The 27,467-nt window shown below is 36.1% G+C and overlaps 1 protein-coding gene across 1 annotated transcript in view; it reads left to right on the forward strand.

The window, feature by feature from the left end:
• Nucleotides 1-27,467, forward strand: part of LOC127428256 (netrin receptor UNC5C-like) — a 205,641-nt gene that overhangs the window by 39,666 nt on the left and 138,508 nt on the right. The window contains exon 2 of the mRNA XM_051676479.1: nt 21,215-21,448. Coding sequence (XP_051532439.1) covers nt 21,215-21,448 — 234 coding nt within the window. The remainder of the gene's footprint in view (nt 1-21,214; nt 21,449-27,467) is intronic.

Consider the following 27,467-nt stretch of genomic DNA (forward strand, 5'->3'; position numbering starts at 1 on the left):
GAGGCCAGGGGAGTGAGGCTTACACACTGCACAGCTACCTAGCAGCTGGCTACCATTACACTCACCCCCACTAAACCTCACTCCCATCCGGGTCACGGCACCACTGCAACCGGTCCTGCTTGACCCGCTCCAAACGGGATTTGATCTGGCATCTCCGACATGGGAGGCGGACACGCTAACGAGGAGGCTAAAGGCTACAGCCTGCAGCGTCAGTTGCTAGTGTGCCTCTTGAGGCCAGGGGAGGGAGGTTTACATACTGCACAGCTACCTACCAGCTGGCTACCATTACACTTGCATTGTCGGATTTTTTAAATAAGCTGATTTTTGGTATTTTTATGCACATTGGTGTCAATGACTTAAAAATAAGTTTGCTCGGCACAGGGCTTAACTAGCACAGATAATGCCTGGGTAAACTGGATTGCGGGTGGAATTAGTTATTAAGACACAAGTTTTTGAGCTGAAATAGCACGAACAATTTTTTATGAATTTGCCCAGACAGTTTCCACTAAGGTCTTGAGGTCTGCCCAGGCCTTAAAATGAAACCCGACCCATACCTGGCCCGAACAATACCGTCAGATTTTAAGCCCGAACCCAACCCGAAATTGCTTACTATCTAATTTCTTCTCCTAGCAAGTACTGTTGCAATAGGCTATATTTTATGTAAGCATATAGGCAACATTTTTAACAGTACCGAAACAGTAAACATACACAGTTTTAACAAGGCACGGCAGCCCCTCAGTACACTAGAGCAGAAGGGAAAAAAAGCATTGCCTTACTGAAACTTTACTTGGTGCAGAACAATCTAGAATAATATGAAACAATGCAACAGTCCCCTCTATGCAGCCTGAACTTGTTTAGAATGTTGAATCTTTGTGACACCTGCACTAAAAACAATCTAGATACAGTGCAAAGAATGAAACAGAGCTCAGTTGTCTCAACATGCGTTTTTGAAAATTGTAAGTTCTTTTGAACTTGACATGGTGTTTATAGTAAATGTGCTGGTCCTGCATGAGACGCTGAAGAAAAAGCGAGACGCGGTGCAAATGTCAAAGACATTCATTCAGCATGTGTTTACATAGGAAAACAATGGAAAATGGAACAGACACACGCAAAAACACATTCCGTGTGTTCAGCCCCTAACTTGTCCATTCGTGAGTGTCTGTGTGTGAGAGCACATGCGTGAAACAAATTTGGTAAGCCTGTTTATTTTTTCATTAATTACAAACCCGAACCCAACACAAACCCGAAGTCCTACTTGATAAACTGACCCGAAACCTGTCGGGTTGCAGACCTCTACTAAGGGCTACTAAAGCACCCCTTGTTAAAACGTTGAGAATGTTAAACTTGCTTGACATATTTCAAATCAACTTTAACTAGCTGTAATTATATTTGTTTACATACTTACATTGTGTAGTTTTGGGCCTAAGAAAGTTGAGTCTACCTTGTTCTTTTCCGTGACCTTCAATATTATTTTGAGTTGTATTTTTGGGTTCCAGAAAGTCTTGCATCCGAAGGCCAAATGAAAAGTGGAAGAAAGCTTTTATCAGGAAAGTTTTGGAATCCCTGAGTCAAGTTGTTTCGAGAGTTTTCTCTCAGGGTGTACTGGGATTCGCAGTATGCGGCTATACTGTAGCCTTGGCAGACATTAAAGCCAGAGATAAACTGATACAGACAAACACACACTCACACATCTTTGTAGCATGCACTTTTAACCTCTCTCCTCCAAGGTAACCCAGATCTCAGAAGTGGTACTTTTACAAGTTATCAGAGGTTATCAAGCTTGTCCTTAAATCCCTCAGGCGTCACTGTAGTGTCTTGTGATGTGTAACCTCCATTTCTTTCTGGCACAACAGCCCGGAAAACCTTCTCCAATTCACCAAGGCCACTGGAGCCAGACTCCTCTAAGCCCTCTCCGAGCACCACAATTCAAAATCTTCGGTGTTGCTTAGAAAATCCTCCTCAGTCTCTCCATCAAAGCTTTCTTGGCTTATTTTTGCAAGTCACTCTTGGCTGAACCATATCCTGTATATAGTGAACTCATGATGGCTAAGATAACCCAAGTTTTTATCTTGTATCTCCACTGACAGAATTGGGAAGTAGCCTGCAGAGATGATGAATGGACCAGCGGTGTGAGAGTTTAGTGTAAAACTGCGCTATTTTATCGAGATATGGCATTAGTTTTTGACGTTGACCCCTGTTTGGGCTTATCTGCTAGCATGGATGCAATCTATACACTTGACCAGTTTTTAAAGGGGTAGTATCATATAAAACCGGATTTTCCTTGCTCTATTGAGAATAATATAAGAGTTTGATGCGCTATGTTGCAGTGTTTCCTGCACGGCAGTGCTGTGAGTTTGCAGTCTGTATTGAATGTGTTGAGAATGAACGAATGACTTATTGCAACCTGGTCTCGCAGAATCACGTTTCTATACCTACATTGTTGTACAATTATTTTTACGTGCCTTGCTGTACATATTGTGGCTGTTTCCTGGTGAAATTAACACTAGAGGTGCAACAGCTCCAATGAAATTTATTCCCTTTCACACAAATCGCGAGTGAAACGGCAGATTATTTGTTCATAAACACGTACTTTTCGGCCTGTTCCTTACACAATGCTATCTGATGACATCTAAACACTTTTACTATAGCGCATGACTTGTAAGGCGATATACTTTACTGTTTGCATTACATAACCAACTACATTTACAAGCTTATTCCAGTGTGATCAAATTGCAAATTCACTTACGAAGAAAAAGACCGGGGTACGAGTCCTGAAGAGTACATGAGTCGACATGCGAGCTGAAAGTGTCATAGAAGTACCACAAAATGACATGGTTGCCTCAGCAATTGTGTTTTCAAACTATCAGTTAGGTTTAAGGTTTAGGGTTGGGAGGAAGGTTTTGTTGATTTAAAACTCAATAGAGCATTAACCTTAAAAACCTAATCTGTTTGGGAGAACATTTAACTTGCTTTTAGCGCCACACAGTGGACATTTCACCTCAGAACTGCCACAAAACGTGTAATGAACCACATAATGTCATTTAGCATAAAATGTCGCCACAGCCACGTAATTTTCATGAGATCAGGGTGAGTTATTGGTTTGAATCGGTCTTATACATTACTTGCTTAATCCATCTTAGCAACAATGTGACCAGAAATTAATTCATTTTCAGTGAGAGTTTGCGAATATTGACAAAATGATCAATGTGAAGTTTTTTGTTTTGCAAATGAGCAGCGACGTGATACGGTGACTACCAGTGTAAGTGAAGACAGTGTAGTGTATTTAAAAGTTTGATATAGCTACAATGTAGTTAGCTACGTGTTGTTAGTAGCTTGGAGTGTAGCTTACTACTTTTTTAAAAGGGTAACTTTACTGTAGCGACGTGATACAGTGACTACCATTGTAAGTGTAGACAGTGTAGAGAGGGTCAAAAATGGTCATGAAAAACTAGGTTACAGCTGTTTTTGTTGCAAGATACCTTGAATAACATTGTAAGTTGACTTTGGGAAATAAACTTTACACTTTTGCTACAAAAGTGTTAAATATGGCTTCTTTAATAGTGTTGATTCCAGCTCTTATATGTTTGTGTCGACAGCTGATATCAGAGTGATGGATTTATCAAGGTTATACAGGCCTTATTAGGGTGGTGTATTACACTGAGTGTGTAAGTTCAAGTGTGTGATTGACAGTAACTCAATAGGGGGTTTCTCTCTGGAGCTCACACCTTTGATCAACGATGGCTCAGAAAACTTGGAGTTCTGTCATCATTCTCTCTTTCTCTCTCTTTCTCTGTCACGCTTGTTATTGTGTCATACTGTAGTGTGTCCATCCATGCAGGAGTTGTGTGTGTTTGTTTGCCAGCATCCACTGCTGGGAAGCTCTTTCCGTTCTGGTTCGAGGACATGTGAGCACTTGCACAAATGCTGTACACTGATGAAATACTTCATCATCATCATCATCATCATTATTATCAAAGCTTTGTCTCACACACACACACACAGTGCTAGAATGAGTGACATGGTTTGAGTGTTTCAAATTCCCTTTACGGTCTGATCATGCATTCTGTATTTTCAAAAGAAAAAATCTATTTTCCCCTTTTTGGTCAAGCAACTACACTTAGCACTTTTACCCTTGGATGTGCATGCTTTTGCTTACTATTTTGGCGTTCTGCATTTGAACACTTAAACACAAATTTTAAATATTTATTAGGGCTGGGAAATGTCACAGACCTCCCAATTCGATATTACAATGATATTTAGTTGCAATTCAACATATATTGCGATTATGTAAGAATTGCAATTTGATGTTATATTTAGCTGTGCCAAATTTTATTTTATTTTTTTTTAGAAAGAAATGTTTCTTGAAGAACATTTGTGTGTCTGACATGACAAATATTTCACTCTGCCATACAAAAATTGCAGGTAAAAGCTAGGGATGTGCAAAACTACCAATTTTCATCGATTAGTCGATGCGTTGTCTCGGCTATTAGCCGAATAGGAAAGGAACCCATGTATAATTAAACTGCAAAAAAAAAACAAAAAAAAAAAAAACATTTTCTTATTTGATATTGTCATGATTTCCAGTACAGATATCCAAATTTTTACTTGACAAGCAAAATGGCAGAAGATGTTAAGTCTTGTTGCTAGAGAGATCTGACAAAATTGCACCTTTGGTCTTCGCGGTCAGAATTGACCGACTATTGAAAATGAATGGAAAGACCATAACACAGAGCAATTTTTTTTTTTTAATCTGTCAAATAAAATCTATAAATCAGCCAATATGCAGAAAAACACACACAGAAATTAAAGGGTGACTACAAAACATCCAGAGTGCAAATGTCAGGTTTTATGGAGGAAATGGCAGGACTCAAATGCAGAGTAGAAATGTGGGCTTTTATTAATACAAACAATCTAACAAAAAACAAACAAAAACTGCCCGAAGGGGGAAAAACACAGTCCAGGGCGACAAACCAGATGACGGGCTGGGCTGGAGCAGGGCTAGAATAAGACAAACAGGACAGGAACCGACTGACAGACACCTAACCGGGAAACATCCACAATGAACTGGCACAAGACAAAAAACACAATGGGGTTAAATAGGGAAGAAAACAAGGAGATAACGAGGAGGGCAAGCGCAAACAGTCAGCTAATAATCAGACAGAAAACAAGGCAAACGAGAGGGTGGGGTTATCACTGAAGACAGACACGAATGCACAAGGGAATGAGAAAACACAAACCCAAGTGCATTCACACAGCACGAGACAAAACACAAGTGCCTGGATTTAGCCACAGAGTAAATAAACCAAACCAACCAAAGTGGCTGAATCCAGACACAAGACAGAAACAGACATAGAACACGTACATGTCAGGGCTCTGCCACAAAGGGGAAACAAACCAAAACTAAGGACAGAACCCTGACAGTAGGGGATGGATACCAGATGTCACCAAACTAGACAGAAAACAAAAACAAAAAACACTATAAACAGAAAAACAGAAAAGTCCAGTGTTAACTAATGTTAAAGAAAAATGGAACCTTATTGTAAAATGTTACCAATGTTTTTTTTTAACAGCATTTCATCATCTTGGTTACTGTTGATGGTAACACTTTACAATAAGGTTGTATTTTACATGAGCTAATCACGATACCTAAATGCATATACTAATGTAAAATACAACCTTATTGTTACCGCAACTTTTAATGTAAAAAACAATATTAGTATACAGTACGTATAAATTAACACTAGCAAAGGTTAATAAATGCTGTATAATTATTGATCATTGTATTAAATGCTATAGTATGGTTCATTATTATTGCATGTTAACTAGTGAGTTTACTAATGTTAACGAATAGTGTTACCCATTTATTTACATCCACTTATGTGTCACCGGTTTAGAACGCAAGGGAGGATCCAAACACAGGAGGCGATGTCAAAAAGGGCTTTATTACCAAATAAATTTTTTTTTAAAAAACAATGGAGAAAAACTAGAGAAAACAGAAAAGCACAAAAACCAATGAACTAAAAACCGACCGAATTCTTCCGAATTTACTGGATCACATTGACTGGCGATCACACAACTGGCACTGAACTCAACAAAACAAACTTGCAAAGGACAGAACACAAACGGGACTTGATATTGGGAGAAGTAATTGGGAGAACAGGTGCCGCTGATGATCAGCTGATTGGTAAAAATCGTTGCCAAGGTAACTGGAGCTGGCAAACCCAACGTGGCACCTGTAATACACAAGAGGAGGTGAGACACAAAACCCAACACAGGCAAACACTTAGACGAGACAGACAGACAGTCAGGGGAGGCACAGTCAGGCCAGACTGTGACACTTATGCATAGAAGGTTACTAAAAAAACATAAGTTAGATGCATATGTTTACAGTAAACTTCCTGGTCACACTTATCAGTAACTTTACGTACCCAATCATTAACATCAAAGATACTGATAACAATGTGCTGTGCCTTTAAAGCATCTATGTAAATGACCTCTTCACATGTGAAATGAGACATAGCACTTTTCTGTGATCTACAGGTCTGCTGTTGTGTCCAGTATAGCTGGTAAAATTAATTTTCAGCCGCTCGTATCTAATGTTGCACTGGGATTCCTTAGAAGGAAATGCAGAGCTGTAGATGCTACAGACTGCCAGGAACAGCACAATATTTGGTGAACATTCTGTTGGTCTTTTTGGGCTGAAAGGAAAACTGACATTTACATATATCGAGACATCTTTACTCATTCATGCAAAGAGGTTAAACTATCATAACAGAGGCCATTTACATATAGAAATCCTAAAGGTACAGTAGCAAAAACATATTGTTTAATTCAAAGGTTTTTGGTGCAAGTAACCTTGACTTACATTTTAAGTGGACTTCAGGGAATAATAGCATAACGTGAAATTAATAATGTCTGGCTGTTATAATGACAGCGTGTGTTTGGAGAAGCAGACAGGATTGAGTGTCAGTGGATGTTCTCTGCCTGTAATATTGATGGAGAAATGTAGACTTACTGTATTCACTGGAGTTTGAGTACAACTGGGGTTTGCAAATGACACTCAATCTTTCAGTAAGAGAGTGAAAAATAGAGAGGAAAGAGTGAAATGAAGGGACAGAGGAAGAGTTCTTGCTTCTGCTGAAATGTCTATTATAGAGTATATGATTTTATATAATAGAAGCTTGTATATAATATATTTAAGCAATATCACACGAGCAAGAGTGCGATATGGCCCTACATCAGCAGTGCTGATTTTGGGCCATATAGCATGAATGCGAGTGTGATATTGCTTATATACAACAGTTCAATTAACAGGTAAATAAAAATAAACAAAATAGGAAAAACTGAGTATGGTCACAAAAAACGCATTTGTTCATGGAACTACTTTCTAACGCGACGGATCAGAAGCTGCCGTTGCTAGTTCAAACCAAATGATGTGTACAAGCCTCTCAAAAAACATAACTTCAGAACTACTAGTATCACAGCTTGGGTTGTTTCTAATGTTATTGGAGAAACAAGGATGTGTGTGTGTGTGTGTGTGTGTGTGTGTGTGTGTGTGTGAGAGAGAGAGAGAGCATCCTATTTTCTCAATGGAAAAATAGCCTTAATGCTGAAGTTGTTCGTTTAAAGCTGTTTAAAGCTATTTCCTAGCTTTAGTAGTGTAGTAGTAATACGAGCGATCACAACGTTCTGTTGAATATAAACACTGAGTGACGCTGACTGTCACCAACTGGCTCATATTACATACAAAAATGGTCTTTTGCCTCCACCTGCTGGCTAAAATATGTAATGTCACAAAATTAAATGTAAAGAGACAGATGGCTCTTAACACCTCTGCACTGCTCTTACACTTTAGTTTAGAACGACACAAACACAAGCGGAGTGATACACACAGTTAAGCGTCTGAGTGCTGGTGTGAGAATGTCGAGGACCTGAACTAACTGTTGTATATTATGTAACATATAACATATATAAAGCATGTTGTGTCAAATACTGTGATTAATGTCAAAGGATGTGCTGATAAAATCTACAGCTGAACAGTTATGAGAGGTGTAAATTCGAATCTGTCGTAAAGTTATTTTCTAAATTTGTCCCTGCCCAAAGGGAGTTTGGGTGTCAAACTAAATATGTCGCTTCATCCTCTTTCTCTGTGATCAGCAAATGTGAGTAAAAATTGGCTTTGACGGGTAAACAGAACATTTCTAGCCTGGTGGAATTTCAAATTCCCTCCTCTGTATTGAATAAAACGTTGACATTGTTGGCTTATTTAGCATAATTGGTGTAAGAATGTGCATGTAAATGCACTCGATAATACAAAATAAAAAATTCTTGCTGGTATTGCTAGTAAGAAATATTTATCGATGGTGAATTTTCTCAATTCACTCGTCTTTGGCATGTGGCATCAAATTAATTTGAAACTATAGTTTTGACTCTGAAATCTGATTGTATAATGCAATAAACACTCCTGTTACCATACATTTTATATTAATGCAAGTTGGTGCAGTGTGTTGATTGTCAAAGAAGCATACAAAAGCCTACATTTAGAATAATGACCTATATTATTTGTCAGAAGATTATCATTATTAATACAAATAAATAAATAACATTATTAAAACAAATTGCACATTTATGTGTTTTTAGCATAAGGTAGGGACAGGCGATACCACTTATTTTCTTTTTTTTGATCCGATACCAACTACTGTCAAGGCCTATATCGCCGATACCAAATCTGTTCAGTTTTGGGTAAGTTATTCAAATGTAATCCACTACAAATTACTAATGACTTCCACTTGATTAATTCACTGAAAAGTAATCACATTACTAATTACTTATGTTACTTTCTAAAACACTTTCCACTCAACGAATTCAAAATAATTTCTAAATTTCCTTTTCTATGCACCACACGTTCATGTGTCACAGAAACACAATCAGATATGCAGATAATTCATGTTTTAAATATATTTCACATAGGGCTGGGAATTTTTACATTTCTGCAATTAATAGTTGACTGTGTAATGAGTAAAAAAGAAAAATAACGCAATTAATGCAGTATTCGTATTTTTCACTTCCTAAAACTTCACTAGCGTTTTTCTCCACTTCCTGTGGCTAAAATTGGCATATATAAATGGCATATATATTCCAGGAGGTACACGCTCGACTCGACTGCACATCTTAGCACAGAAACTGATTGTGTGGATCAGTGCAGGCTTATCCATTACGCGTGACGCATGTCAGAGGCATAATAAACACGGAAGCGGATTTGCTGTACGGAGCATGGAGTCTTTACCCACAAGTGGTGAGCCAGGTATGGGGGAGATACGGGCATGTTGTCGTATCTCTTCGCATCGCCCGAAAACGCTCTTTCACTGTCATCTGAACCAGTCAAAAACGAAACCAGAGAAAATAATAGCTTTGAGATTTTAAACTTCAGCATTCAATTTATTTTATATCTATATGTATAGTGTCTAAAAATGCTTATTACACGGCTCTCTGGAAAACTCTGTTCTGATTGGTCAATTGCGCCATATGTGCGATCTCTACAAGTAAGCTAATATCATAATTTTAGCTCAGATCAATGTTTCATGTGCATTTATTTATTTATTTGGCAAGTAGTCTTGTAATAAGACGCATAATGAGTAGTCAGACATTCAATAATAACAAAATAAACACCAGCAAAACTCAAGGAGGTGGAATTTCATCTGTTCAGTGATTTATTTCTTCTCACATAATTACATAGTTTCAATGCAAATCAATGTTGCATGTCCATGTATTTGTTTATTTAGCGAGTAGTCTTGTAAAATGCTGGAAAATAAGTCTGACAGACATTTTCACAAAATACTCACCAAGCTTGATATGAATTAAATCTGCCCATTGGATCCTATTATTAAAAATGTTCAAAGGAAAATGACAGAAGATTTTGTATATGTTTTAATAACAGCATATCCACTGATTTTATGTAAACATATACTTTTATCTAATATTTATCCCTGTACAAATGTGTCTAATTAACTCTATTAAAAAAAAAAATAAATAAATAAAAAAAAACTTTTAACATTTTTAAATAATTAAAATAAATGATGACTAACCAGTTTCTTTGAGACCAAGTGTGAAGTAAACAATTATGACTACGTTTTAATGTTTGTTTTAATGTACCATGTTTAATGGTGATTAATCACAAAAAAACTGTGCGATTAATTAGTTCACAGCCCTAATTCTACATAAGTAATATTATTTTAGAAATATGTGTAACCCAAGAACAGCACTTAAAAGTAATTAAGTTAAAAGTAACTGTAATCCGATTACAACAATTTAAATTATTATTATTATTATTTTTTTTATACAATTACCAAAAGACTCGAGACTTCGGTTTAAATATTATTTAAAAAATAAATAATAAAAAAAAACATATATTTGTTTTTCAATTAATAGGCCAAAACACAACGTTTTTAGAGTTTTGTTTTGTCTGTCATTTATTAAAAACAATTACAGAACTTAATCAATGTTTTAACATCTTTTTTTATTTAAATAAACTTGTACCAAACGTCACACAACCCCATTATAATAAATGTCACGTTCACATTTGTTGTTATTTAGTATGAATTAACTCCAGATGCTGTTTGTCTAAGCAGTGCTTAGCTGAAGTAACTCTCTTCGAAACTTTTGATACACATTTATTTTCATGGTAACTACAAAATAAAAACATTAGTTAAAAAAAAAAAAAAAAACGGTAGAATTGATATTTTTATGTTAGGATAGATATTCTCAATACAACATCAGTATCGGAAGTATCAATACACCTTTGCCTATCATTAAGTACTCAAGGCTGTACGTTACAGTAAATTTAGGTCATTCTTTTTATTTTGTAGCTTGGTTCAGATGCATAATGTTAGGGATTTATAGTAGTTAGTTTATTCTTGCAAGTATTTATGCAGTTCTGATCCGGTCTGGTTGTTTCTTGAATATTTATAAATTCTAATAGCTTTGTGTTTTTCATACCCAGATCAAAGTCTAATTTGTAATGCAAAACTCTCTATCTGTGCTTTAGAAATTCAGCTCTCTGGTTAGCAATTTATTAGATATTAGGATATCAGCAGCCTAAACCTTTTTTCCATAGTGTGGAATATGTTTTAAAATGAGTACTAATGTAGTGTTGTGCTGTTATGGCTTTGCACAGTTACTTAACAAACACAAGCGAAATCAGATTCTCAAATGCCTTGGCAAATCCCACTGATAAACGAATTTGAAGAAAAATCTAGTTTCTTCATTCTTAGTTTTTAAACTCTACAGCAAAGGTGTAAGTTTGACAGTTTACATGCAATGCCATCCGTTTCTTGTCATCTAGGTAACATAAAATGCTTTTGTTAATCTTAAGTATGAAGTGTTGCATCTACTGAAAAGTTCCGCAGCTCACTTTCAATCTCTGCATCTGTTATTGCTTTTGTTGGGTCTTCACTCATAATTCACAGTCTGAAATAGGTTTTTTAAAGACGTTCTGTGAAACGCTGAACTTTGAGTTTGCCATTTGATGGAGTGAGAGGGAGTTTAGCTTTGTTTTGTAATGATGTTCATGTGTCTAGATTGTATGAGTTGGTGTTGACGGCCGTTTTTTGTTTTCACAGATAATGAGGACGGACAACAGCCCTCTGTCAGTGCATATACAGTGTGTGTGTTGGCGTAGTGGCGTACAGTGCATCTGGTCTCAGTTTAAGACTGTGGTTACTAAATTACATTCCAAAGACTTTGCCAAAGCATATGCATCTGAAACGCACACAAACACTGAGAGAGGCAGTTTTGTTAGCTTGAGTGTCACTCGCTCTGTTCTAAAACTTCATAACACTTTTATAAAACATGGTATTACCATGCTTTTCTATTGTATATTTTTATGGTAATACTTTTAGTAGTAGTAGTAGTACTTTTTTGTAAGGCCAATCAGACAAATATTTGTAAATAATTAAGATGATAAATTAGTATTAGTTAAATATGGTTATTAATTATAATTATTTTAAATTTTCCTATTTATTATTATTTTATATTATTATTTATAATTAATTATTTTTTTATAATTTATTAGGTAGGGCAGAATAATTATTATACAAATCTAACAAAACCTTTTTTTTCTTTTAGGGTTTAGTCTGTAGTAATTATTGACTACCTTTATATACAGTAAATGCAATAGAATTTGTTGTGTGTGTTTCTGACCTCACTCCGCATTTGGGGACATATTTTCTCCAGAAATTTTATATATTTCTGTCTTTTAGCATAAGGTAGGGATGGATGGTCTGCATAAGTTTGGTAAATTGACAAAATCTTAGGGACTTCCTCCAAAAGAAAAATAGTTCATATACTGCGACAGTGCAATGTTTTTATGTTGTTTTTCCAAAGTTGGAGTGCCTATAACTCCAGAAGTATTATAGAGATCTTAAAGGGATAGTTCACCCAAAAATGTCAATTCTCTCATTGTTTACACACCCTCATGCCATCCCAAGATTTTTAGAAGAATATCTCAGATCTGTAGGTCAATACAATGCAAGTGAATGGTGGCCAGCCGCACCTTTCCGTCCCGGGTGTCACTGTATTCACTCCCCTCTGCATTTGTATCCATGCACCTCCGAAAATGAATGCCCCCCCCCCCAGGTTTGACGGAATTTCTTGGCCACCGCAGACTGAACGCTGGCCCCTGCCAGGCCACCCCTGTTTAAAAATCCTGGCACTGCCCCTGCTCCATCAATATTTAAGTCCTTTTTCATTACAGATTCTCCTACCTGCCCAGTAGGTGGCGATATGAACGAAGAATGTGAATTGCCAAAAAAAAGAATGTGGAAGTGAAAGTAAAAGTGGAGATTTATAGTAAAACATTAATTACATTTACGCATTTGGCAGATGCGTTTATCCAAAGCGACTTACAGTGCACTTTATTACAGGGACAATCCCCCTGGAGTTAAGTGCCTTGCTCAAGGACACAATGGTGATGGCTGTCGGGATTGAACCAGCAACCTTCTGATTACCAGTTATGTGCTTTACCCACTACGCCACCACCACTAATTAAATATTGATTTGTTTCTCACTTATCAAATCGCTTTAGAAGTCATGGATTAAACCACTGGAGTTGTATGGATTACTTTTATGCTACCTTAGTGTGCTTTTTGGACCTTCAAAGTTCTGAACACCATTCACTTGCATTGTATTGACCTATAGAGCTGAGATATTCTTCCAAAAATCTTGGGTGAGTAAACAATGAGAGAATTGCCATTTTTGGGTGAACTATACCTTTAAAATCCTTTTAGATTATAGTTCAGAACAAACGTTCCTTTTTGTATATTTATGTTTAAGGTCCAAAATGATTAAATCCCAGACATAAGGGACTTTCGATGAGGCTCCATGTGTAAATTATTACATTTGAAACATTTTCAATGGTCCAAAACCAAATGTGGGTCACATGGTATGAAGCTAGTTTTTCTTGTCCAACAAAACAAATGTCTGAAGCACATAATGTTGAAACTAGAAATGCATCTATATTATTCACATTAAAACAATAATGCCACAATTTTCGAGAGTCCAAAAATACACTGTTATTTAGAATATGTGACACATGTGGCTCTTCAGTTTGTGCAATATCTATATCTAGTTTTTTGGATTTTAAAACTGTACATCTGCAAAGCTCTGGAATGCATCATTAGGGCTCCAAAAACAAAAGGCTCTGAAACTGTACTCTGGAACCGTATGAGCATATAATGCAACAAGGGTTGCTGAATTCAACCTATTTTATGATATACCTACCTATCTCCTTGTAAAAATAACACAATGATGCTGTCACCTTTCTAAGGTTATTTTTTTTTTGCTTGTAGTTTTGCACCAAAATCATAGGTGAAAATTGTCATTTTGACCCCCTTTATAAAATAATGGATTACTCATTTAATATTGATCCATGGCATTAAATATTTTGGCTTTGATCATCATTTGTGCATTTATTTCACCAGTAAAAAATGTAGGAGAAATGAAATTTTGAGCAGGGACCTCTAGTTGAGTTGACATGTCAATGGCCCTATATACCATACTGCTTGATTACCATATTCATATACCATTGTATTTAAATGATAAAGTAAGGCGCATCAGAGAATACCATGTTATTACTGTCATGGTAGTGCCCCAAAAAACATGGCATTACAATGTTTTTTCTTGGTTTATTTTTATTGTAATACTTAAGTACTTTTTTGTAAGGGCAAATAAATAAAATGTTAAATATTTTAATATATATGTATAATATAATTAATTATTAATATAATAATTATTTAATATAATACATACTTTTATATGATTATCAATAGAATTTTACATGTTTTAAAATATTAATACAAATATATAAGTTGCATTTTAGGGTTAAAGTTAATTTATAATAATTATAATGAGCTTTACGAACAATAGATGTCAATGGGAAGTTCTCATTTACATAGCTATGTAAACATGAATGTGTCCAGACAGTGTCCAGCTGAGCTTCAGTGATGTCACGTACATGATGGATTGTGGCTCACATGAGAGATCATTATAACAAACACAGCTATTGTGTGTATTTAAATGAGCATGTGTGGGGTTGATACTGAACACGGTGTTAACACACACACATATGTTTCTTAGTCTGGTCCCTTCTGATAGCTTTGAAGTGTGCTGTGCTCTTGGCGGTACGAGTTCTCACATTAGGTCAGTAATTAAACGTGATGTTTATCATAGTGTTACGTTTAAATGATGAGTATGTGCATGAGTGATAAACAGTGTTGATCATAAGAGCTTATTCATGCTGCTGTGCCTCTCCTTGACTCAAAGAGGAGGCCGCCGCAACGCACCCCAACATCCCCCCCCAAACGGGGGCAGCAATATGGATCTCGCCTAGGGTGTCAGAATGGTCTGAAATGACCCTGCTATCGTTTAGGGTTAAACTCGATAGAGCATTAACCTTAAAAGCCTCATCTACCCTGTATTTGGGAGAACATTTAACTCGCTTTTAGCGCTACACAGTGGACATTTCACCTCGGAACTGCTGCGATATGTGTAATGAACCACGTAATTTTATTTTGCAAAAATATTTAGACATATTTACAGCTCAAATAACACATTTTTGTTGATGAACTAATAAAAGTGCTTCAACAAAAAATATGAGATTTACATTTCTGTTTTTAATCCTCCCAGAATGCATAGACTTCCATTGTAATTACATTACTTTAAACACGTTTCCCATTTATTTTACAAAGTAAGGGACGAGTTGAAATTATTGTCAGTGGTAATAGTCAGCATGCGACAGACATTGTCGATAGAGGTTAATTTGTTTTTAACCTGGAATATTCCTTTACTACTGGACTGTTCAGTATTCATCAATATTACACTCACACACTCAGGCAAGTTAAGCTAATAAACTTAACCTCTCTCTCTCTCTCTCTTTCTGTCAATGGTTGTGTGTGAAAGGTCCCAGCTTGGTCTTTAAGCCCCATTATTAAGAAAGTTAATCATCTGAACCACCACTGGGCCCTTTGGCACCTGAAAGGTGACATGGCTACAAGAAGACTGGAAAACAGCCAGAGAGGGAGACAGAGAGAGAGAGAGAGAGAGAGAGAGAGAGAGAGAGAGAGAGAGAGAGAGAGAGAGAACCAGAGAGATATAGAATAGAGAGAAAGGAAACAATGGGGCAATTTTCTAGCATTTTATTTTGTCCCAGAAGCCGACTTATAATGTTAGTCAAGGTTTCTTATGCCAAAAACAGCCATAATTTCTTTTTTCATGACCATTTCCCACCCTTTCTCTGACCTGTAGAACCAGACAGGCTGTTTTTGCATCCTACCTTTTTATGCTTTTGTTAGTAAATTGCTTCTGTTATGATTGGCTAACCTTTTTGCATGTAAAATAAGTAACATTGCAGCCACCATGTTGCTGAATTCTGAGCAGGCGTTGATGTGCCATCTGTTAAAGGAATATTCTGGTTTCAATACAAGTTAAGCTCAATTGACAGCATTTGTGGCATAATGTTTATTAAAACAACAATTAATCCCTCCTTTTCTTTAAATAAAAAGCAAAGATCAAGGTTACTGTGAGGCTATTGCAATGGAAGTGAATGGGGACAATTTGGGGGGGGGGGGGGGGGGTTAGAGACAGAAATGTGAAGCTTATAATTTTATAAAATGACATTCATTGTTCTGTTAAAACTCACATATTATTTGAGCTGTAAAGTTGTTTTTACAGTGTTACAGGGTTTAAGGTGTTACGTTGGCATGGCAATGAAGTTGTAAAATTGGATATAACTTTACACAGAAAAGGTTAGTAAGTGATTTTATCACACTAAAATCATATTAACATGTATATTGTTTATGTCTTGTGGCTATACTTTTGAAACAGTGAGTATTTTAACATTTACAGATTGGCCCCCATTCAGTTCCATTGTAAGTGTCTCACTGTAACCCAGATTAGAATTTTTTTTTTTTAAGAAAATGAGGGACGAGTTGAAATACATTTTTGTGGTAATCAACATTATGCCACAAATGCAGTCAATTGAGCTTAACTTCTGTTGAACACAAAATATTCCTTTAATGATTTCATGGTCATGATGTTATTACCTTGACGTGTTCGGTATGAGCCACTTTTTTAATTCGATATCAATAAAATGTCTGGTGAATCACAAACGGACTGGTGAAGGACACTTTAAGTGTCAGAGTACAGTATGCCATACACAGTACATCAAACAGTTTGATTTCAAAAGAGCAAGAAAAATCCATGATATGACCCATTTTAACAGTACTACTGTAGAAACCTTTTTTTCAAGGGTTTTTCAAGTATTCCTATTCCTGAAAATGAAAATTCTGTCATCTTTCATTCAGCCTCATGTTGTTTCAAACCCATATGGCGTGTTTCTCTGGCAGTAACTAACCTCAGTACACAAGGGGGCGATAGAGTTACCTTCAATTGTTGGTGTTGGGTGTGTTTTTATTCAGCTAGCTATCTATCCACATGTTTAATTAACCAACAGGCAATTTACAAATGTAACTAACTGGCAAGGTTATCTTATGACCGATATGTCCGCTACCTAGCAGCAACACTTTAAGTGCAGTGCGTACTTGTGTTGCGTTATGAATAGTGTTGTGATTAGGACTGTCGATTTAACACAATAATTTAGTGCGATTTAATTATATAAAAAATAATGCGTTAAATCAGTCATGTCCCCGGACCATAATAAGGAATATTCCTTCCGTCTGAGCAATTCAAGCTTAGAGTACCACCTGTTTTCTTCAGGGGGCAGTAAGCGAAACTCACAGTATAGGCAACGTGCAGCTTATACAGAGAACAAACCACACTCGCCAACAGCAGACAGCGCAAGATGAGAGCACGTTCTTGCGTTCAAACACAACTTGATGGAGCGGCAGGGATCTCGAGACGTGTTTTTCTACGTTTCAAACTACTAAGACACAGCGACCTAAAAACGGTATGTTTGTGACACAGCACAACCGAGATGCTCTAAATGCGTCCTTAAACAAGCCCTTATAATAAATCTCAGATTGACGAATTCAATTGCAAAATGGATTGCTGTGAACAGTAGGCCATTGATAGGCTTATGTTCAATAATATGGAAATAAACATTATATTGCATTCTAACGCCACGCTTTGTATTGTCTTTTTTAATGCTTTACTTGTGTGCCCAAATAATGTAATGCATTTAAATATTTAAAATATTTTTAAATGTACTGTATATATATATTATTTATAATTGTAAAAATAACTATTTAAAATAATTTAATCATTATATATTGAATTATTGTTATCTGAGGGGCTTTCTCGGCAAATATTTATGTAAGCGATTAATTGCGATTAATTTGATTAATTAATCGGCATACCATGTAATTAATTTCGATTACAATTTTTATTCGATTGACAGCCCTAATTAAAATGCATGGGAGAAATTGGAATGCCCAGTTTGGCGGTAGTAACCTAATTCAGGAACATGTTCTATGTGAATGATCTCTAACACTTCCTGTTTTGAATAATTAAAGCTATCTCTCTCTACTGCTCCTCCACAGTAATTTTTTAGTTGTGTGAACAGTTTCAGCTATCCGTTTCATTTGTGTTTTTATAGTGTAAATAAGTGGACGGAAGTGGTTTGTGTATGTATACGGTTCAATCTTGGATTGAAATCAATTAATTATCTTCGGATAATTACAACACACACCCAAACAAAACAGACATCCACAGCAACCCGTTGGGTCTCTCAGTCTGTCACAGACACCTTGCCTGTGCTGTGACCCATTCATGGAAGGTAATGTACCCTACAGAGTGTTAATTCAGGGTGAAACGAACTCTGTGTGTACGTGTGCGACAGTCAGATAAGAGTTATGAGCTAGACTACTTGCCATTGGATGGGTCAGCAGTCATCTAATGGAGGTATTCAATAATAAGCTGCTGCTCGTGCAATGTCTTCTTACTGACTATATGTGTGTTAGTGTAATGTTAGTATCCGGTATATGTATTGACAACTCCAGGGATCAATACTTCCTGGGTTTCGATCCATCCATTATGTGTTCGTGTGTGTGTGTGTGTGTGTGTGTGTGTGTCAGTGTTTATGGAAGTGTGTTGTTGAAGGTCTCTGCATTTTGTCTCTACTTGAAACTGTGGTACAGACATGAGTGAGCGTGATTTTGTCATGTTTTACTAAACTAACAAATCAATTAATCTGTTCAATCGTTCGTTTGTTCAAGTTTGGTCATGTGTTTGTTTGTTCATTCATTCATTAGTTAGTTCAGTCATCTGTTTATCAGTCTAAGTGCATTTTTTGTTCATCCATTAGTTTGTTATTTCTTATGTTCCATTTTTCATTCATTCATTTGGTCATGTTCATACATTCCTTTGTTTGTTCATTCGTTCATTAGTTTGTTCGGTCATCTGTTCATTTTGTCTATTTGTGCATTCTTTCATTCATCCATTAATTTATTTATACGTGCATTAATTTGTTCATTCATTGACTTCATCAATTTTACACATTAATTTGTTCATACATGCATTCATTTGTTCATTCATTCATTCATTTGTTGATTCATTTATTATCTTGTTCATTCATTCATATGTTCCATTCATTGATTAGTTCCGTGTGCTCATTTATTCATTCATTAGTTTGTTCATCCATCCGTTTGTCCATTCATTTATTAGTTTGCTCATTCATTAGGTAATGTATTCTTTCATTCATTAGTGTGTTTATTAATATGTTTGTTGTTTTATATGTTGATACATTCATTCAGTCATATTTATTTTTTTGTTGTTCATTCATTAGTTTGTTTGGTCATCTTTTTATGTGTCTATTTGTGTATACTTTAATTAATAAATTAGTTTGTTCATACAGGCATTCATTTGTTAGTTTATTCATTTATTAATCCTTCATTCATTTGTTAGTTTGTTCATTTATATGTTCATTCTTTCATACATTTATTGATTCATTAATTTCAATACGTTCATACATTCCTTTGATCATTCATTCATTAGTTTGTTCACACATATTGTATGTTTGTTCTATCATAGCCTTCATTCATAAATAAGACTGTTAGTTTGTTCATTTATTAATCCTTCATTCATTCATTAGTTTGTTCGCTCATACTTTATGTTTGTTCTATCATAGCCTTCATTCATTCATTAGTTTGTAAATTAGTTCATTTATTCATTCTTTCAAAAGCATTCATTGATTCAGTCATTTGGACATGTTCATACATTACTTTTGTTCATTCATTTATTAGTTTGTTCGTTCATCTGTTCATGTATGTTTATTTGTGTGTGCTTTCATTCATACATGTGTTTGTTTATACAGTACATGCATTTATATGCAGTTTTTTAGTTCATTTAATAATCCTTCATTAATTCATTAGTTTGTTCGTTCATATGTTCATTCTTTCTTTCATTCATTGATTCATTCATTTTGTCATTCATATGTTTGTTGATTTATTCATTTGGTCATGTTCATTCATTCATTCCTTTTTGTCTATTTGTGCATTCTTTAATTCATCCATTAATTTGTTCAGACTTGCATTGATTTGTTCATTTATTAATTTGTTGATTCGTTTGTTCATTATCTTGTTTATTCATTCATTCATATGTTCCGTTCATTTGTTAGTTTTGTGTGCTCATTCACACTAATGAATTCATTAGGTCATTTATTCATTTATTTATCAGTGCGATTATTAAAATGTTTGTTATTTTATATGTTAATTCATTCATTGAATCACGTTCATTTGTTCTTTTTGTGCATTCTTTCATTCATCCATCCATTAGTTCCTATGTGCATTACTTTGTTCGTTTAGTCATTTATTTGTTCAGTAAGTTATTCATATGATCATTATTTTGTACATTCATTCATCCACTCATGTTTGTTCAATCGTTCAGTGATTTGGTACTCATTCATTCACTCACTAGTTTGTTTCGTCTCTGTTTGTTTGTGTCTGTTCTTCATTCATTATCATTATTTTTTGTGGCTGTTCATTCATTTGTTCATTATTAAGCAAAGAAGACTCAATGGTTTACTGTTTTAAAAAGAAAGCATTGATGGACTGAGAGAGAGAAAGGTTTCAGATAATTTGTGCTCCATTTCATGTTTGTTTGCTGTGAACTTGGAGCTAAAAATAACCATCAGATACTTGGTTGACCAGGGATCAGTTAGAGCAAACTGTAAGATCCTGTTTCATAATGAGACCCAAAAAAACAGGCCAATTTCTGTGTGTGATGCCTCTCTGGACCTCAAACAATCTCAACACAGTTATATTATAAGAGGTTCTGCACAACATTGATGCTTTAGAATAAATTGAAATTCGTATTTTTTTTTTTTTTTTTAACAAAGTTTATTCTGAAATTATGAGAGACTCTGATTTAATAATCCACTCTAAAAATAATTAATATGCATTTACGTAATACCTCATACAGTGTTTCTAAATATAACAAGCAAGGCCAGATAATATTGGGTATAAAGATGTGTTTTCATGTCTTTTTTTTTTTTTTTTAATATATTTCTTGCAACTGTAGCTAGAATTGTGTAACATGATTATAGAACATGATTTCCAGATTTGTGTACACATGAGAAAACAAACATATCCTCTAATGATAGTCTTGATGTGATTGTCAAACATGAATAATTATACCTGCAAGCCCGTCATTCTCACTGACTTCCTGAAGATTCATGTTGTTGTATGTTTGTTGTTTTTCTTTTCAGGTGACGAAGACTTCCTGTTAGGGTTGGGCGAGTTGCCGGAGACCTTTCCTAGCGATCCTCCTGAGCCCCTCCCACACTTCCTGTTGGAGCCGGAAGATGCTTACATAATCAAAAACAAAGCTGTCAATCTGTACTGCACGGCAACGCCAGCCACACAGATCTACTTCAAATGTAACGGCGAGTGGGTTCATCAGAGAGAACATATGATAGAAGAGCGGGTGGACGAAACGTCGGGTTAGTGTCTCACACACACACACACACACACACTACAAGGTTCCCACACTTTTCGAGCAATGAATTTTCATGGCCTTTCAATTACCTTTTCCAGTTGTTGTGATTCTTGGATAAGGATTTTTAAAAATAAATTTGATCCAGATAAATGCACTAATGAACTATTTAGAAACTGGTTTAGGCCTTGTTCCCAATAAAGGTTGATCTTAAGTGTTAAGAGCTGTTTCTATGTGGGATTTTACAAATTAGTGTTTTTTTTTTTTTTTTTTTATGTGCGTTTCACACAACTGCACAAGGACAGCACCCCTTAGCACCGGTCATGGTTTGAAGTCGTTGTTGTTAATATATTGCACACCTGTAATGATGTGACTGCACATCAGTTGAATTCCAAATTAATATGCCAAAAAGCAACAGTGCTTCGCTAATGTATCCAACTTACATCGTGTGTGGCATAGTGTGATACATCAAAACTAAATTACTCCCAATTGTTGCCATTGATCAACTCTTGAAACACTCATCTTAGACACCGTTTTCTGCTTGTTGTCTGCTGGTTGACCCATATCTACCGCCACATTGTATATACCGTCAAATCACCAAGCCCAAACACACACACACACACACACGCACACACACACATGCTACATTCACTACTTTCATTTATGGGCATGGAAACATTATGGCCTTTCTGACGTGCAGTAAAAATGCGATAGCTCTGGTTTATTCATGGTTTCATGTTGATAACCCCCTTCCTGACACACACATGGGTTTGTGGATTATTTATGTCATGATGTAAGAACTCTTTATAAGGGCTTCTTTACAATGTCCAATATGACTGTTATGGACACAATAAGTACCTCTAGTCAGCACCAACTATGACCAAAACCACAATGACCTAGACTATGTTTATGGGCTGACTGATAAATGTGAATTACCAAATTTGCATGCTCCAATCTGATTGGCTGGCTTTTACGCAATTTCTGCACTGCAAATAAAAAAAATAAATAAATAAACTCTTACTCTTTCTGATTTTTGTCTTGTTTTACAGTAAAAAAAATATCTTAACATCCTTAAATGAAGATACAGTACATTGTCTTGAGAAGCAAAATTAAGTAACAACTTTAGTATTGTTTTTAAAGAAATCTGGAAAGATTTAGTGAGGTTTATGCTTAAAACTATTTGAAAATTGAGAAAGGAACAAAAACGTAATTCAAGTTTTTATTTTTCTTGTTTTAAACAAACTTTATGAAACTACGAATGAAACACAATGACACAAGATATTAAGTAATTTTTTCAGACTTAAGTTTTTGTTTGAAAGAAGAATATATATATATATACTGTATATATATTTGGCTTAAAAACTTTCAAATAAGTTTATATTTTAACCCCAATATTATTTTCTTGTTTTAAGCATAATCATTTGTAAAATCTATAAAAAAAAAAAATTTCAAACAAGATCTCAGGTCATTTTATTAATCAAGTAAATGTATTTTATTGATATAGATGTTTACATTTATTTTTAATGAAAAATTAGACAAAAATACTAATTAAGAATTATTATTATTATTATTAATTTTTTTAGTGAGTCACGGTGCTCAGAATTTAAGTTTGTTGGGAAGCAATGTTCCCAGGCTCCTGCAATGAGCGCTCATTACTGCTCGTTTATTTGTCCAGTCATTTGCTTGTTTATTCTAGTTTGTTTGTTCAGTTGTTAATTTGTTCATTTATTTATTTCAGTTCATTAATTAGTTAATTCATTCATTCTGTTGTTTGTCCTCTAATTGTCTCATTCACTTAATTTGTTGTGTGTTTGGCCATCTTAACACAATTTCTGGCAGTCAGATTTTAAATTAGTCTGACAGGAAACAAAGTGTACAGCTTACTAAAATAAAGCTAACAAGGAACTATTAGTCAATGAAGTTGCCAAAGATTGTGCGGCTCAGACTTCAAATCAGACTTTATGTTGATATAGTCAAAAGTCTGTCTATGTGAAACTAAATCAACATAAAATCAAAATGACCCTTTTAACTTAATGCATGTTTCTGGTCATTGTTTCCTACAAAATTCTGTTTTTGCAATTATATTTTATATAAAAAGAAACAATATGTATATATTTTAATTAAAATATGTATTAACAAAAACTAACATTTTAAGCAAAAGTTAACAAAACAGCTCTAGCTTTATTTTTGAAAGGCATGATAACTTCAGATCAGCAGGTGAGTCAAATGTTGAATCAGTACCCACTCAGGGGTGCATTTCCCAAAAGAAACTGCTAACTGTGGTCACAAATTCCATTGTTACCAACATAGCTCAGCAATTTGTTGTTTCCAATGGACATTTGCAAGCAGCATCGCAAAGCTGTGTGGTTGTAACTTCAGCTCTATACCTGTGGTTGGTAGCATAGTTCCTTGTTAGTTTGCTGTGTGGACATCATTTCACTTCTCCGAGGCTTCTATTTCTTTTATTCCATATAAACTCAGCAAAAAAACTTTCAGCTGCTTTTATTTTCAGCAATTAACATGTGTAAATATTTGTATGAACATAAAAAGATTCAACAACTAAGACATAAACTGAACAAGTTTCACAGACATGTGACTAACAGAAATGGAATAATGTGTCCCTGAACAAAGGGGAGGGGGGTCAAAATCAAAAGTAACAGTCAGTATCTGGTGTGGCCACCAGCTGCATTAAGTACTGCAGTGCATCTTCTCCTCATGGACTGCACCAGATTTGCCAGTTCTTGCTGTGAGATGTTACCCCACTCTTCCACCAAGGCACTTGCAATTTCCCAGAGATTTCTGGGGGGAATGGCCCTAGCCCTCACCCTCCGATCCAATAGGTCCCAGACGTGCTCAATGTGATTGAGATCCGAGCTCTTCGCTGGCCATGGCAGAACACTGACATTCCTGTCTTGCAGGAAATCACGCACAGAACAAGCAGTATGGCTGTTGGCATTGTCATGCTGGAGGGTCGTGTCAGGATGAGCCTGCAGGAAGGGTACCACATGAGGGAGGAGGATGTCTTCCCTGTAACGCACAGCGTTGAGATTGCCTGCAATGACAACATGCTTAGTCCGATGATGCTGTGACACACCGCCCCAAACCATGACGGACCCTCCACCTCCAAATCGATCCCGCTCCAGAGTACAGGCCTCGGTGTAACGCTCATTCCTTAGACGATAAATGCAAGTCCAACCATCACCCTTTGTAAGACAAAACCACGACTCGTCAGTGAAGAGCACTTTTTGCCAGTCCTGTCTGGTCCAGCGAAGGTGGGTATGTGCCCATTAGGCGACGTTGTTACCGGTGATGTCTGGTAAGGACCTGCCTTACAACAGGCCTACAAGCTCTCAGTCCAGCCTCTCTCAGCCTATTGCGGACAGCCTGAGCACTGATGGAGGGATTCTGCGTTCCTGGTGTAACTCGGGCAGGAACAGTGATATTCGGATGTACTGATTCTGTGCCGGTGTTGTTACACGTGGTCTGCCACTGCGAGGGTGATCAGCTGTCCTTCCTGTCTCCCTGTAGCGCTGTCTTAGGCGTCTCACAGTACGGACATTGCAATTTATTGCCCTGGCCACATCTGCAGTCCTTATGCCTCCATGCAGCAGCATGCCAAAGGCACATTCATGCAGATGAGCAGGGACCCCTGGGCATCTTTCTTTTGGTGTTTTTCAAAGTCAGTAGAAAGGTCTCTTTAGTGTCCTAAGTTTTTATAACTGTGACCTTAATTGCCTACCATCTGTAAGCTGTTAGTGTCTTAACGACCGTTCCACAGGTGCATGTTCATTAATTGTTTATGGTTCATTGAACAAGCATGGAAAACATTGTTTAAACCCTTTACAATAAAGATCTGTAAAGTTATTTGGATTTTTACAAAATGATCTTTAAAATACAGTGTCCTGAAAAAGGGACGTTTCTTTTTTGCTGAGTTTATATATTTCATTCTGTGAAGACTTTGGCCACATTTACCTACACTTAATAAAATGGCTTATTCCGGGGTTTTGCAGAAAGCAGCGATCTGAAACCTCATGTATACTTGAATGTAGCTGTTTAAGGGATTAAAGACTGTTAAGAGAACATGATTTAACACACACGGTTTCTGTCAGAGAACACGGCTTATGTGTCCATGAGTGGACGCATGAGTGAAGTTCTTATATGTTTTGGAAGAGTGCGCATGTGCGTATGTGCTCAAGTGCGTCGGGGGAATCCCAAAGTCTGATGTAAAGGGAAACCCCACTATTGCAGTGCAGTCATCTCTTGCATTACATAGTACACACAGCTTTCGTGTCTTCAGCAGCTTTCAGGCATTAAATAACTTTCTGGAGTACATATAAATAAGCTGTTATAATTTGATATCTGCAGAAGTTATTACTCCACCCCCTGTGTAGCGTCATTAACGACAGCTCTATATTGTTGAACCAACATGGTTCGAACGATGGATGTGTGACATAGTTATTACAATTTCGGGAAACAGTCGTCACTAGCTAGTTAATTTCTCCAACAATGCATCGTACTATTTCATCAGATTGACTCAAACTAGTAACTCGTGAGTTTGTGAGTTCATGACTCACAAACTCGCAAGTTGCTAGTTTGAGTCAATCTGATGAAATCTACAATGAATGACTCACAGAATCAATCAGGAGTGTGTTTCCCGAACAACTACTGAATATGCTTTTTCACTCAGAAATACAGTACGTCACATTACGGAAGTAAAATGGGTTGTGAATGCTGTTTCATGTTATCTTAAACTTTTGCTGATGTCCAACTCAAAAGCCATGTGTTTCAATGTGTAATGAGGTAGCTAGAAGCCTTCCACTTGTGTTCGATCATTTAGAGTGAAAATAACACATATCAACTGAGAGTGAGGCGTAATCATCTCTCCACAAGCCGCTCACAGTGTGGGAAAGAGTGGAGCTCGATTCATTACACAGAGGTTAACAAGCTCCTATTGAGCTAATCACTCTAATGGACCTTTAATATCAGCCTTCCGCAATAATTCTTCTCTAATATCTCCAATCTGGAAACGTTACTGTTATAATAACACCTCTGATATTACTCAGGGTCAGAGCGTGTAGTTATAATAGGCTGTTAAGATGGTATGGATGAATCTAAACACAGTCATGGAACTTTATTGAGGGGCTCTAATGTGTGACCACTAACTTTTATCATAAAAAGTTACAGTGTGTTTTATATGTGTGTGTGTGTGAGAGAGAGAGAGAGTGAAGAAGATTTAGAGAGAGAGGAAGAGTGAAAATAGAGAGAGAGTTCTGTAGTTTATGCTTTTAATTAGATTTTTACTCTCTATGTTTAAGTCTGTCTTTACACGCCTGCTGCTATCTTCCTCTGGTCTCTCTTTGCGATAGTGTAATATCGTTATGATCGTAGCTGATTGTGAATAAACAAGGTTAATTCTGTGCCATGGCATGGGATGCTGGTGTGTAATTGGCTCATAGTGGCTCATAGTCTTGTTGCACTTTGTGTGTCTGCGTATAAATTGTGCCGAAGATTTAAATTGGGACTCATTATCTCGTTCCGTTGGTAAGACTATTTACAGCCGTGGTCTTTGTCTCACAGGGCCTTGTTTAAACCAACCCTAAGTAAATTTGCGAAACAGAATGTCATTCGTTAAAACCTCTGCCAAATTTACGAATGGAGTTTAATCAAGTAGTTTTGGTTTCCAGGAAATAAAGGCTGACTTTCTGGAATTTATGGTAGTTGACCATCTTCTCTTTATAACTCCACTGTTTGACAAGTTGACATTTTAAGAAGTTTTGCATTTCATACAAGCTTCAATAACTATTTTCAACACAACATAATATTACGTATAATAATAATAATGTAAATAGTGTATTATGATTTATTATTCTGTAACACTTTACAATAATGTTCTATTCATCAACATTAGTCAAAGCATTAGTTATCATGAACAAACAATGAACAATACATTTTTACAACATTTATTAGTCTAGGTTAATGTTAATTCATAAATGGACAATTGTAAAATTGTACAATGTATTTCATGT

This window comes from Myxocyprinus asiaticus, chromosome 3 (assembly GCF_019703515.2).
Source record: "Myxocyprinus asiaticus isolate MX2 ecotype Aquarium Trade chromosome 3, UBuf_Myxa_2, whole genome shotgun sequence".
Classification (NCBI taxonomy): Eukaryota; Metazoa; Chordata; class Actinopteri; order Cypriniformes; family Catostomidae; genus Myxocyprinus; species Myxocyprinus asiaticus.